A 15,175-nucleotide genomic window follows, 5' to 3' on the forward strand; every position below is an offset into this window, starting at 1 on the left:
CAACTTTATTCTTAAGCTTTGTCCCTTAATTCTAGCCTATTGCACAAGAGAAAACATGCTTTACCATGAGGTCACTAATTAATCTGTTTTATTACACATTACCAGGCATAAAACAATTCCTTCTCCCTCCCTCTCTGTGTACGTGACAGAATTTTAAAAAGGGGATTAGAGTTTTAAGTAACATAGCCATGTTTCAATAGTTTATAACAAAAATCAGAAATTGCTGGAGAACCTCAGCAGATCTGGCAGCATCAGTGGAGAGAAGGCAGAGTTATTTTTTCAAATTCAGTGACCCTTCTGCAGAACTCAGAATTGATAGTTCATAGCTGTTTGTTGCAAATGCTACATACATTCAGACACAGTGACTTTGGTTCTATTTTTCTGTTATTTTTGTAACCTTCCGTGTCATCTGCTGCCACACTTAAGTTTTCTGCCATGCTCTGTTCGTAATTCCTTACTATGTTTTTTTGTCTTGTCCCTTTAATATATAACACCTTCCTTCACTTGATCCTTTACTTACCATCATTTACTTTAAGCCTTCTCATCTAGTACTGTGACTCACCAGATCACTGATTCCAAAACTGATCATAGAACAAAGAAAAGCTTCTAAGCTTAAATCAGAGACGGAGGGACCTGTGTACGTACAAGTTGGGAAAACTGGTAAATTCACAGAAAGGGTCTTGCCTTAATAAATAGAGGCTTAGAAAACTAAAAATAGCAAGTTAGGCTAAACCTTTCTAAAATACACATTAGGTCCCAGCAGCAATATACCACACTTTATAATATCTTTCAAGATCTTCAAAAAAGTACAGAGAACATTTGCAAGAACAGTGTTAGAGTCAGAGAATTCAGGCACACAGAGAAACTAGAGCATTCAGGTTTGTTCTGTTTCCAGTAGAAAAGGTCAAGGGGATTTTGATGGAAGCATTCCAATTCATGGAGGACTTTGTTACAGTAAATACGGAGAATGCTGTTTCCAGTTGTGGTGATGTTTGTGGAGGTGGCATTCTTGTGGCACAGTGGTAGCAATCCTGCCCCTCAGCCAGAAGCCCTGGGTTCAAGTCTCACTTCAGGAGTTGATGTTCACAGAAGTTGCATTCATAACCTGGCCAATCAGGTCATGTATCAACTTGTAAATCCTTCCTACACACCTGTGCCAAGTCTTGACAGCAGGATAGTCTGCCAGTCAGCATCCCCTCAAGCTGAAGCCTCTGCCATCAGGCCAGCGACATGTTCTATGAAAAAGTTTAGCTATGGAAGGAAATATAAGCATGTGCTTTGTTTGCCTTGTGCTGGGTCAGTAGATGTGGGAGATGAAAAAATGTCTTTCACGCCTAGAAAGGCCAGTAACTAAAAGGATACCGAATTAAGCTAAGAGACAAACAAAAACAAAGTGGTGCAAGAAAAAATATTTTACACAGTGGGTTCCCATGTTTTATGCTGCACAGCCTGAAATTATGGTGGAAGTTGGAAGCTTAAGAAAAAAAGTACAAGGTAATGGGAAATGAGCAAATATCAACTAGATTGAATGAGCTGCAGGCAAATCACTGCTTCACTTAGGAGGTGTGTCTGGGACCTTTGACAGTGAGGAGACAGGAGCAGGATTTACACCTTTGGTGATTACCTGGGGTCTGGAGGAGGAGTTGACCAGGATGTACCAGAGGGAACAGCCCCTGCAGATTGCTGACAAGGCCAAGGAGGAGAATACATTTCTGGTGGTGGCGTCCAGCTGGAGGTGGCATATTCTTCAGATACACAGGACTGGTGGAGTGGAAGGAAAGGACTGGGGGCCCCTATCATCATTGTGCAAGGGGAGTAAAGAGAAGTGATGAGAGCAGAAGTGTAGGAGACAGGACAGACACTGCTGAGGGCCCTGTCGACCACGGTGGGGAATCCTCAGTTGAGCAAAAAGGTGGACGTTTGTGAGGCCCCCTAGGGGCGATGGCATGATCAGAGCAGAAATGACCGAGACAAACTGAAAGAGTGGACTGGAGTCTCAAAGTGGAGTCCCTCCTCCTGTCTTGAGGCTAGAGTATTCACACAGTAGCTTAACACTATTGATTACGACAGAATGAACACAGTAACAATGGAAAATTAGAAAAATGGCTGAAGGGTGATCTGCAACCAATCCTCAAATGTGAAACAAACTGATGGTAATATAGTACCTTTAATGCTGTAAAATTTTCCCAAGGCACATCTTCTGAGATTTATCAAACAACCTTTGACACAATGTCATGTAATGAGGTGTCAGGCAGGTGGCCTATATCTTGATGAAATAAAGTAGGTTTTACATTTAAGAGAAGCTAGAGAGGCTTAGAGAGAATTTTCCATAGCTTAGGGCCTAGGTAGCTCAAGGCATGGCTGCTAGGGGTGAACAGATTCAAGTCAGGGATATGCAAGAGATCAGACCCAGAGAATCAAAGAGGATTGTAGAGCTGGAGAAGATTGCAGAGACCATGGAGAGTCTTATAGGTAATGGGAATTTTTTAAATCAAGGCATGCTGAACCCCCAGGAGCAAATGTAGGTCAGCCAGCACTTGACACCTGGGTGAACAGGATATGTTGCAAGGTGGAATAGTGGCAGCAGAGTTTTGGTTGAGCTCAGGCTTATGGAGGGTGCAAGGTAGAAGGCTGCCGAAAAGAGCATTGGAATAATTAGGTCTAACAAAGGATTGTGAGAGCTTCAGCAAAGGAGCTGATGAATGCATTGGTCCTTTTTCATGCTGAAGTATACATAGACTGCAGTTTTCAGCCTGTTCTGTTTATATTAGGCCCCTGTCTTTATGAAGGCTAAATCCATAGTAGACGATGTTTAAGGACAAAGGTGCAGCACAACACAATTTTGGGGCAATTCACGTTTTCAATTGGATGTTTCATGCATGAGAAATTCAGATGTTCAAATACTGTGATTACGTATCCATATAAATTAACAGTTAGAAAATTGTGTATGTTGTGTTGAGTTTATGATAGTCACCTTAGATAGGTAGTTGTCTAACCTGACACAGACTTAGAAAATTCACCTGTACTGGCCCAATGCCTGCTCTCTGCTAATTGTATTTATCCACACTATAATTGCAGCAACTTGCATCCTAATGATTTTTGTGAGCCCTGTCTATGCTGCATGAAATTATATTGCTCAGATTCAGCACATTAGGTGAGCTGTTCCCAAAGAAAGGCTCCTCTTGTGTGTATAGCATGTTTTTTTCACTTCACTCCTCATTATGCCACCTCCAACAGCACTGCATCCTGTTTTTCATTCATGAATTTCTGGCAAGCATGACTACCAGCTGTTTCTATCCCAGGCAGAAGGTAGCTTGTTATGCTTTAGTTTATTGCCACATATGGAGTCAGGATCCAACAAGGTGCCAACACTGTTACAAGGTCCCATTATGCATCACTAACCGTTAGTATAAAAGCTGGCTTCATGAAGCTTTTTGCTGAACTTTAAACATTACTTACATTCTTGTGACAGCGGAGTGTTGGGGGGGTGGGAAGGGGCTGCTCCGGTGGAAGGTTGTGAGAGAAATCCTAGGATATTTTGTGGGAACAGAGATATTCTTAGCCAACAAAATTTCTGGGCTAATCGTAAAAAGCACCCCAAAAGGTACAGTCTTCATGTGGGGGAGGGGTGCAGAGGCAATATATAGCCAAGCTCACCAATTTTGGAAGCGAGGCATAAATTGCCAGAGGGGTGAGTGGTAGAGTGGGCTGCTTAAAGACCTGTTGAAGTCTTCTATGAACTCTTCCCAATTGCGGTAGATAATCCCTCTGGCCTGTCATGCCTAGAGGCAGAGTCAATTCTCCCACCAAACCCACTCCAAGATGTCTCATACCCTCTATGCCACCTTATCTGCTCACCCAGCATTCACTATGGGTAAGCCTCAGGAGACATCTGGAAAGGGAAAAAAAATTAAGTTAGTATTCCTACACACTTGATAATGAAATGAACTCCCATTCACAGAAGCCCTTTAAAGCTTTTAAATTTAGCCTCATGGTTAATATCTTATGAAAATAACATGTTATTCAGACATTACCACACATCAGCCAATCACACAACCCCTGCTGAGATGATTGTAGCTTTTGAAACTCAGCCAAGCATAAGACCAATTGGGGAAATGTCAACAAAGAGCTATTACAACTGCACAGCCTGATACCATTTTCTCCCTAACTTATTCCTGTCGACCAAAGAAGAGTTACAGATGTTTACTTTAATACTGTTGCTGAGATCTGAAGACTGTTTCTTCCTTCCAAAAAAATTTGAAGAATGGTGTATTTGAAAGCATTTGGAATTTGACAGTTATTACAGACATGTCGATTATGTCAACTCCATCAATCGGCGATTTTGTCATTGCTGTTTAATGATCTTGTAAACAGCCAAAATAGGGTCTGTTTGAACTCTGTGCTGAGTTCGAATGGCCCTGTTGAATTTCAATTTCTGTCCTGTGTGAATTACATCCTGTCCCTTTACAGGCAAAAATTGAAAATGTTGAATGTGGAGGATTTCACATTCAAGTTTTGCCTCCCATTTTTAAAGCTTAGAGTCTTCCTGACTCCGTGAAAATCCATGCCAAATTGTCTCAGGAATTCATCAAACAGAAAAACCACATTGTTGATGGAATAAAAACCATCTTCAATCTTCAATATGCACATTAGTAACTTCATCCTGATTGTTGTCTGGTGACAGCCACAAATGTTCAGTGCCTTGGAGTTGGGAAGGGGGGCAAAAAGGACAAGAGTCTGTGCTCCTAAATTAAATTAAATGGCTCCCACTGCTATACAGTACATTTTTAAAATTGGAAAGAAGGCAGGACCAGGCTCAGCTATAATACTAAATTGCCTGCCAATATGCTTACTGTCAAGGATCTTGTCTATGTAATAACTGTTTGAATAAAATGCCAAAATGTAGTTGGCGCTCATGAAATCACGTCCACCGAGGAGTGAACCCCCTGGAGGAGGGGGCACAGAAGAGAATGAAGTAAAAGCTCCATTTCATAACCTTTGTTCAAATCTAGCAAGCATTTTCTTTTAAAGTTCTGTACATTGCAAGAAATCAAAACATTTACTCTCTTGCACCCCCCCACCCCAGCCCTACCAAGGAATATGTTTTTTTAAAAAAAGTTATTTGCTTTCTGACTAATGTTTTTTGGCATACTCTGAATGAGCGCCTTGTTTACATTCCCAAGTGTGCCTCTGATAAATCTGTTCACAGCATCAGCCCAGATGGTTTTAACTTCAGCCGTAAAGTAACTGCAGCACTGAACAAATGCAGTATAATGTTGCAAAATGTCTTGGGGTAATTGAAAAGGCTAACCTGTCTCTATTCCATCGCAGCACAGTAAAGGTCTATACCATTTCTGTCAATACATTCTCTGCAAAGCATTTAATCCAGACTGACATTTTCAGCAGGTACCAAGGACATGGTGCATCTTTTTTTCTAAAGTGCTGCATGATCCCTTGATGGTTCATTGAACCGACTCAATGAAAAGCTGAACAGTACAGGTTGTTTAGTGGCACAGCAATTAACTTCAGTGCTCTGGGTTAGGGTAGAGCATGTAATTCACAGAAATTAACTGCCTCAGAAAGAGGCCTTTCAGCCCAAGTGGGCTCTGCTATATTCCTCCTCTTGCCATCTTGTTACAAATGCCAAATATTCCATCCTTCCTCACGCACTCATCAAATTGCCCCATCCTTGTATCAATTCTGCTTGTCATAATTATTCCATATTTTATTTTTATTATTTTGCAACACGTGAGCTTTTCTGGCTCGGCGAATGTTTAATACACATCTCTAATGGCCTTGAGAATTGTGTGAATGGCCACCTTGAAAACAATTGTGTGTCAGTGTGCCAATTTACAGGATAGTTAACAGGCACCTACAATACTGTGGCCGGACTGGATAAAAAGTTAAAGTTCCATCCTTAGGGAGCAACAGAAAAGCAGACAGATTTGTGACAACCTTGTACAATAGTTTCGCGGTTACCATTACCGATACTAGCTTTCAATTCCAATTTATTTGGTTCAGTGATTTTAAATTTTCCAGCTGTCACAATAGGATTTGAATTTTATATTATTAGCCCAGGCTTCTAATTTGCCAGTCAAGTAACCATGATGTTCTCATACATGCATATGGTTGCTAGTACCACTTTGTCACCAGTCCTGGAAAAGGAAGTTTCTTCTAAATTCTGCTTGAATTTATCAGGAGCTGTCTTATATGTCTGGGCCCAGCTCTGGATTCCCACACAGGCAGGAGCATTTTCTCTGTGTCTATGCATAGTCCTTTGAGTGAAATCCAGGGACTCTCATACACTGACCTGCATAGCCTTTAAAATGTTACACCAAAGTGCTGTGTCGCTATCCAAAATTGTTAAAGATCTCATGACACTGAGGAAGAATAAGTGCTCTTTTGGTGTCCTCCTCCCTCAGGCTTCACCAAAAACTAATCATTCATCGTATTTCCTACTTCTGGACCTCAAATGTATTTACTTACCAAATACCACTGAATACATTGTGAAAGTACTTTGTGGCATGTCCAGTGCCTTGGGGCATCTTAAGGACCTGAAAGGATGCTATATAAATGCAAGTTTTTTCTTTAGTGGAGATTGACAACTGCAAAAGCAATAGCTACCTTATCCCCATCTGAAACACAACTTTTAAATGTTATTTTAGTTTCCCTTCAAAGATTTGAGGTGAACCATTGTAATGTGCTCCTGACCTGAGTCCCATGTTCTATCGTCTGTAAGCTTGCACCAAATCCTATTCACCTGACACGGTCATGATTACTGACCTACAGTGACCGCTGTTTAAGCAAACATCCTATGACTTTCTCCATCCCTAAAATCTCCACGATACCTGCAGTCCTCTAACTGTGATCTCCCAACTCTAGCACAGATATAGGGAAGATGTATGCACTCATGAAGAGTCCAAAAAACCAGGTTCCATAAATAAAAGATAACCACTATTAAATTGAATACAAGATTCAAAAGAAACTAACTGGCTAAGAGGCCGGTGACAATGTGGAGCCCCATTACTATCTGCGATGTTTCAGATGGTTGAATGGATGCAATTACACAAGTGAGAAAGAAATACACAGATTCATTAATATTGGGGTCTGGTGGGGTATGAATAGAATGGGCAGTGAGATATGTCGATCAGAAGGACGAATACAGACTAGTATATGCTGAGTGGCCAGTCACTGTGCTGTAAATTCTAAATAAACACTGGTGGGCATTGTTGTAAGTCAAAAATTGCAGCTTATTTTTCCTAGAACTTAAACACAATTGACAATGGAATGCCTGGAATGTAGCTATAATGATCCAACTTGTATTCCTTCTTCTAAAAATGCAGAGTGCTTGTTGCTGCTTATTCAGACAGACCCAACCCTGATTGTTGAGGCTGTTAGAGCTTGATGATCAAGAAAACAGCTATCTTCTCAAAATGTCATTGTATCTTGAACATCTTTGCCATTTGAGTGTAGTTTTTCTAAGCTGAGCTTTTGTAAGTAATTGCAGTTCACGGAATGTTTTGGTATTTGACCTTGGTGTAAGGAAACCCTTTCAATAATTGCAGGTTTCATTAAGGTTGAAGTGTGACTGTCACAGCAGGATAGACAGATGTTAATAACTGATGGCTTCCTGTTGGCCTTCAGAATCTATGCTTCATTCGGTTGGGAGCAGATAAATAGGTTATTTCATTCATGGGATTTAATGAAGAGATACAGTTCCTTGTCATCTTGCTCTCCCTAACTGCCAAAATATTTCCACTTCTTGGCTGATGCCACACAAAACATTGTTCATAAAATGGAGCTGGAAGGTCTGGGCCCGAAACGTCAGCTTTCCTGCTGCTATGATGCTGCTTGGCCTGCTGTGTTCATCCAGCTCTACACCTTGTTTTCCTGGAAGCCAGTGCCACTGGTTAGACACTGGAACACAATATGCCACTCCACAGCACTTTCACAAATCCATTAATAATTTGATTCTTCTGACTAGAGGTATGAGACTGCAGAAAAACTGTTTACTCCAGCTGTGTTACTTTCAAGCTAAAATATTATACGTCATGTATGATAAAATGTTCTCCTCATTCTGAAGCTTTTGCCAATATTATAAAACTGTTCCCTGTCTATTTGACCTTTTACCAATGCATCTTGTTTCTCTGCTTTTACTTTCTAAGCACACTTTCAGATTCAACTTAGAGCCAGAGCAGTATTAATCACAGCAATCAATGCAGGAGTGTAAATGAACCTACATCACATAAAGCCATGACACCGAATATTGGTGGTACAGTGCATTATGGCACAGGTTGCACATTGATTTTATGGAGCAAGTATTATCTACGGAAATGAATAAACGACTTAAATCTTATGAATCAGGAAAACTATCCCAATATATATTTAAAGATACATAATACAGTTGCTTCTCACGGGGGAAACAATATGGAGGAAGCTGTAGTTCAGAAGCAGTTCTTTGCCTGTAGAGAAACATTTGTCATCACTTCAGCACAATTTGCACAAAAATATGTGTCATACTGAAATCTCACTGTCAAAGTCTGCAGAAGGAGCTGAATTTTTCTTTTCTTTTGTTTCAGCCTTCAGTGATCAGTTGCTTGAGGTTGTTGGCCTTGAAGGTGCCATGGAAATGGGGCAGATTTACACCGGACTGAAAAGTGCTGGGAAGCGCCTGGCTCAGTGTTCCTGCGTCACTCTCAGGTAGTTATTCAAATTTATCGCTTACCCATTAACCTCCAGAGAAAATGGTTCAGATACAACGATACCATTTGTACATTTACTGAAACCTGTGTTTCTCCCCCCCCCCCCCCCCCTCCACAAGTACTTTACAATATCACCATTGTTCTAGCTATAATCAACCTGGAATCTGTGCCTAACACCGAAAAGTCCTGCTTTGATTGCAGATCTAACTATGGGTAATTTATTTGCAGAACAACCAAGCTGCTGCCTATGCAGATTGATGGCGAGCCCTGGATGCAACCACCTTGCACTGTGAGTGTTAATTTTACCTATTTCTGTGGTTGTGCTGATGTGTGACACTCCATCAGTATGTCACCTTTCTCCTAATTCTCATTTTGTTCTAATTCTCAATAGTAATTTGTGATACTTGATGTTTAGTTATATAAAAAAAATCAACACCAAACCACTTTGGGGCAGGATATTTCTTGGGAGTAGGAAAACTGAGATGGGGACTATTGAAAGAACCGTAGGCTATAATAGACAATAAATAAAGGAGAAAGAAGCAACTGGCTAGTTGGCTTCAATGGATTCTTGATGAGCTGGATAGATGTAGCATCCTATCTTGACATAAATGGCCTGGATGTGGAATAGAGAAAAGGAGCAAAGCAGTTTTTAAATCCAACCCCACCTCTGCTTCCCTCCCTGGGACCAAGAGAGTGTAGCACTCGAAATTTAACTCTTGGATTTGAAAATATGTTATGAACCTAAATGGCAATCATGAAATACCTCGTCAAAACCTTTCTTCCTTCAGTTTCCAGTTTGTTTCTACCATAAACAGACAGGTAGATTAAGTTGCATATTTGCCAGTGCGTGAAAGTTTGTAAATTCAGGCACCACTCCAGACTAATAATAAAGACCGACTCTTCAATGCAAACCTGAGGAGGTAATGCAGTGAAAGAATACACATTATTGATGAGAAATTAATCAAGTGCAATCAATCAAAAAAAACCCTAAGGGATATTAAATACTGGATACAATGAGAAAAACAGGATCGTGCCATTTCTTGACCAATATTCCTCCCCTGAAGCAACAACACTAAAAGAAGTAGATTAAGCGGGCCTTTCATTGTGTTGTGGGATCTTGCTGTACATGATGATGGCTGGGTCGGCATTAGAACAATGAATTATAATGACTCTCAAGCACTGTGGACATTCAGAGATTGCAAAAAAATTTTTTATAAATGCAGAGATAATGGGAACTGCAGACTCTGGAGAATCAGAGATAACAAGCTGTCGAACTGGATGAACACAGCAGGCTCAGCAGCATCTTGGGTACAGGAAAGCTGACGTTTCAGGCCTAGACCCTTAATCAGAAAATAGGGTATAAATGCAAGTGGTTTTTATCTTTCCCACAGTGTTAACCATTTGCTGGGATACAAGCTCGTGGTAGGGCTTCTGCGGGAGGAGCTCGAGTTCACCTTCAGGTTAGGGACAAGAAAGTCAAGCCAGGGTTCCTGACCTGCTGGTTATTAACAAACCTTGTTTGGATGGTTAGTGCTAGGCTTAGCTGCAACAGCCACAGTTGAATAGTCTGGTCCGCAACAATAAACATTTATCGTGAACAATGGTCACTTGGGTGATCAGTATCACTGGAACAATGTAAAGAGTCTGCAGGTTTAGGTGGGCAGTATATTCATGAGACAGAAAAAAGCAACTATTTCTCCAGCTTAACAACCTCAAAATCCCAGAGATTGTCAAGATCTTTGAATATCTGTGCCAAGAGAAATTTAAAGTATAAAGTATAAAGAATAATGGTGGACAGAATAAAAGCCTTGTATTACTGAAACAAAACCAAGAAAATTAGATACTAGGGTTGGAAGAAATATCAGATTTTTTAAAAAGTCAGGAGTACATTTAGCTGCTCAGATTACTGTCAGGATGCATTCAGTAGGGCAGACTGCTCCAGCTGTTGAAATTCTTAGTCAGTAAAGATCTTGAGATTTGTGGGTGACCTGCCTTGAAAAAAATGAGTGTTCACCTTCATTTCAGCAGCCACAGCTTCCTCTGTTCTCTGGATATCTGTCAATTCTTTCACTGATGACCAATAATAGAATATGACTGTGGGTGGGGGAAATCTGCATATCAGACTACTGAAAAATCTCATGAAACAGTGAGTATAATTCCTGGGAGGGACATAGATGTCACTCATACTTACCTATTGTTAGTACTGGGCTTTCTTCAGTCAGATGAGTAAAATTCAGCATCAGTCGGATAAAGAAAACTCTGTGATGGCAGATCGTCAGTCCAATTTCATCGACTCCCACAGGGAATAAGTGTAATTAAAACTGAGCAGCAATCTTTTAAAATGTCAAGTCTATGCTTTGTTTTACAGTGGGTAGTGAATGTTGGTTTTCATGCAAGTGTAATTTTTTAGTTTTATAAGGGCTTGCCAATGTAACTTTCTTTAAACATTTCATTATCTCACTTTTTTCATCAAAGTTATACTTAATCCCCAATTTTGGATTGCTGTTAGTCCAAGCAACCTGTTCCCAGATTTCTGCCAAATCTGGTCTGGATCTGACCACTAGAACATGTGCAGGAGTAGCCCTGGTGTGCAGGGAAGGAGTTTTACCATCTGCTCAGTGCCGCACCTTGCTGGCATGCTCAAGGTCGGGAATTACCATGTGAGGAATAGTCAGCTTTAACCCATTAGCCATCACTCCACAAATAGCATATCAAGGAGTTTGGTGATTCCATCAGTTTAACGCAGCTCGAAAGAAATTGATCAGTGGAAAATGGTGTGGCCTGGGAATTAGAAACGCTAATTGGTGCATTTAGAAGTTCCAGTGTAGGCTGCCAAGGCTGTGGACCAAGAGACAGAATTATAAATTGTCCTTGGCCACTTATCTGCTATCTGCATCAACTACCTTTCATTAACAACGTGGTCATGAATAGTGGTCGGGGCTATGAAAATATTTCTGATCCTCTACTTTGAGAATAATACCTTCCCTCACCTTAAATGCCCCATTCCAAATAACTGGAAAACTGTTGGAACAAAGTTGCTATCGTATTGCTGCAACATCTGCACAGACGCTTCTTTTTATCTTTTCCATTTGCTACCAGCTAACAATTGGATTATTTTAGTCAATTAAAGGACAGACATATGGTTGGAATATTGTTCTTTTCCAAAGCAGTAGCTTTTGGAAAGAAACAAGAATGGAACAGCAGTGCTTCTGTAACTAGAAAACAATTGGTAGCTCCCAGACTACTGGTTACAGCCCTTGCTACAGTGAAAATGGGGTCTGTTTGAACTCAGCATCGAGGTGAGGTTTCCCTCATTTTTGAGCCACACCTCTGACCATCCTTTTCCCTACCAGTGCAAGTGGCATCCATCAGAACTGGGAAAGATCTCAATGAGTTACAACAGGGTATATGTAGAAAAAATGTTTCCTATTTTGGGAAAATTTAGAATTAGGGATCACCATTTGAATATAAGGAATCATCAATTTAAGACAGATGAGGATTTTTTCTCTCCTTCAGAGGGTCAACAGAGTCATTAGCGATACTTTTCTTCAAAAGATCGTAAAACTCATCTTTGAACACTTTAGGCCAAAGGTGGGTAGGTTCTTGATCAGCAAGGACATAAAGATTCAGAGATAGCAAGAGCTGCGTATGCTGGAGTCAGAGTCAATACATTGTGGAGCTGGAGGGACACAGCAGATCAGGCAGCATCAGAGGAGCAGGAAAGTGACACTTCAGGTCGGGACTCTTCAGAAGGGTGCTGATCCGAAACACCAACTTTACTGCTCCCTTAATACTGCCAGGACATAGAGTTATTGGGGAAGATGGAAATGTGGGATATGGAGTGTAGAATCAGATAGCAAAGCAAGTTTGAGGGGGACCAGTTCTCCCAGTTCGTATGTTCCTATGTGCAACACAATGGCCTGAATCGGCAGAGTTCATAATCTGGAAATAAAAAAGAAATAAAATCAATCCCATCAGTATAAACAATACATGAATTTTCTATATTTTCATTCAGAATGTAATTTTATGTCTTACTGAATCCTTGTTATATTGATATTATTTCTCCTCTGTCATTCACATCCTTTAACAAAGTGAAATCTACACATTCTTTATCCAGTTCAAATCCAAACTCAATTTGGAATGGAGGGAATAAGATTAGATGAGAGAAAGAGGAAGGAATGTTTTTACACAAAGTTCAAACTAATAAAATCATAATAGTCTCGGAAAACTGCTCTCGCCTTAGAGAGAGACAACTGGTGGTGAGTTTAACCTGAGGGTCACCACATCTTGGGTGAGGTTGAGAAGACAGGACCTTCCTGGTGACCTGAGCTACTACTGAAATTACCATCACACTGTCATTCACAAACCAGCAGACCAGTTTGCATGAATCGCTTTACTTGATAAGCATGCTCTTGTATTTTAAACCAATGCTTCACTTGTGAAAAGTAAAGCATGAAAATAAAGCATTGGTTAACCAATACTGATTTTAAGGCTTGTCAATTTCTGAATTTTATTTTCCAGATCAAAATTACACACAGAAACCAGGTACCCATGCTCTTGGGGCCTCCTGCAAAGGCAAGTTTACTTTTCTGGAAAAGAAGAAACTGCAGCAGAGATTAATCATGCAGCACTATGTAACAACGTATAATTATAATGTTACAAGCAAGTTCTCTGGACAAATCAGTGCTTTCTTTTTACTTTGGATTGTTTATTTTTACTCTACCTTTGTAGCACAGAGTCTTTGGACTCACCATGTACAATAGCAACTGTGATTTGGACTTGAATGAAGATAACTTTGTACTATCTATTTTAAGTGAACCCATGAAGTGAAGTCGTAAGCTCTCTGAGAATGACTAGATATCGAGAAATAATTGTGTATGTCAGACCAAGAAGTTTCCATTTCCAAAGCTTTATTCTTGTGTCTTCGTAGGAACAGAATCCTCACAAAGTGGTGCAGTGCTTCATGATGTGATCCAGATTCACCAGTGCTACAATAATAAAATGATCCACTTCAGCTATCTCCTGCAGGCCATGCACATTACTGACGAGTGTCCCATTTATTTCATTAACAATCTTGAGAACTGCAGGCAGTTCTTGGACAACAAGAAGAGATTCACATTTTGGAATTGTGAATAGCACTAATGTTCTGGAACTATGAGCCCTCCTAGCTTTTACCCAGATTAAACAGCCCTTATTATCATGCCAAAAAAAATGACAATAACTTATGGTAAATCATTTCCTCTGCTGTGATTTTATTTGCATATCTATAGAAAGAAATAGTAAAATACATTTAAATGGCTATATTCCAATATTCCTCCTATTGGCAAGGACTGAGAAATCTAATAAGTAACATAGTCGTACTGACATTCAGAGAAAGCTGTGCTTAGAGGCCAGACTTGTGTGTACATGAATCAAATACATGGTTGCAGAATATCATCGGTATTCAAGTTAAACCTATGCATCGGCACTGGTTGTGTTTACGTGTAGACTATCATTTTTGGTGTATATTGGTGGCAAAGATAGGCTTGTGTGTTCTGTGTGTCAGTTTACAATCATTAGCCTTAACTATGTGTCTGGACAGAAAAGGTGCAATAATTATTAAAAAAAAAGTCTTAAATGGTTTTAAAAAGCCAAATATATGTTTTTATATTCTTGTTTGCTACATGTTGAAAGTTCCATGACTAGAAATGCCACTAAACACACTACTACAAGGGTGAGGAGGTCCATTATCTATTTTGAATGTACTGTATAGCTGTTAGAAGATATTTACTTTTAGCTGTTTGAATAATTTAGAGTTTTGTTACCTGTACATTGTTAAAAGTTTGAAAGTTATGTAAAATAAAGTTTGCCTATGTAATGTTCTCCCTTGTCAATTGAATTGCTTTCTGCTGCTTGCAAGGTATTGTGTGGCTCTGTTGTCTGCCATGTTTATATGTAACCTAAAATAGATATGGTTTTAAAAACAAATAAAAGAAAATCACATGATTCTTGCTGAATGTCATTATTATACTCTAAGGATAGAATAAAACCTTCACATGTGATCAACTCAGATAATAAGAACTGCCGATGCTGGAGTCAGAGATAACAGTAGGCCAGGCAGCATCAGAGGAGCAGGAAAGCTGATGTTTTGGGTCAGGACCCTTCTTCAGACAAAATGAAGAAGGGTCCCGAACTGAAAAGTCAGCTTTCCTGCTCCTCTGTTGCTGCCTGGCCTGCTGTGTTCCTCCGACTCCACACTGTGATCTTCGCACATAATCAAGTTTTTGTTTAACTAATATGACATCGCAAAAGACCACAGATTATTCCTATATTACTTTTTGAAGTCATAGTGCTGACAGAATTTGTAAAAGATCCTGCAAAGTAGCTTTATAATATAAATGGAATCCTTTGAGACGTACATTGTCTTTAATTTCTTGATAGCACAAAATTACTAATTTCTCCTCAAGTTAAGTCTGTAACAATGCTGTGGTTTT

At 39.9% G+C, this 15,175-nt stretch overlaps 1 protein-coding gene across 9 annotated transcripts in view; it reads left to right on the plus strand.

The window, feature by feature from the left end:
• Window positions 1-14,687, plus strand: part of LOC125454004 (diacylglycerol kinase beta) — a 505,848-nt gene extending 491,161 nt beyond the window's left edge. For all 9 annotated transcript variants that reach the window (XM_059647135.1, XM_048534235.2, XM_048534238.1 and 6 more), the window contains 3 exons: window positions 8,580-8,700; window positions 8,931-8,991; window positions 13,224-14,687. In XM_059647135.1, the coding sequence (XP_059503118.1) occupies window positions 8,580-8,700; window positions 8,931-8,991; window positions 13,224-13,322 (281 nt within the window). In that variant the 3' untranslated portion in view covers window positions 13,323-14,687. The remainder of the gene's footprint in view (window positions 1-8,579; window positions 8,701-8,930; window positions 8,992-13,223) is intronic.
• The last annotated feature ends 488 nt before the right edge of the window (window positions 14,688-15,175 follow it).

The sequence above is a fragment of the Stegostoma tigrinum genome, chromosome 7 (genome assembly GCF_030684315.1).
Source record: "Stegostoma tigrinum isolate sSteTig4 chromosome 7, sSteTig4.hap1, whole genome shotgun sequence".
In the NCBI taxonomy this organism is placed as follows: domain Eukaryota; kingdom Metazoa; phylum Chordata; class Chondrichthyes; order Orectolobiformes; family Stegostomatidae; genus Stegostoma; species Stegostoma tigrinum.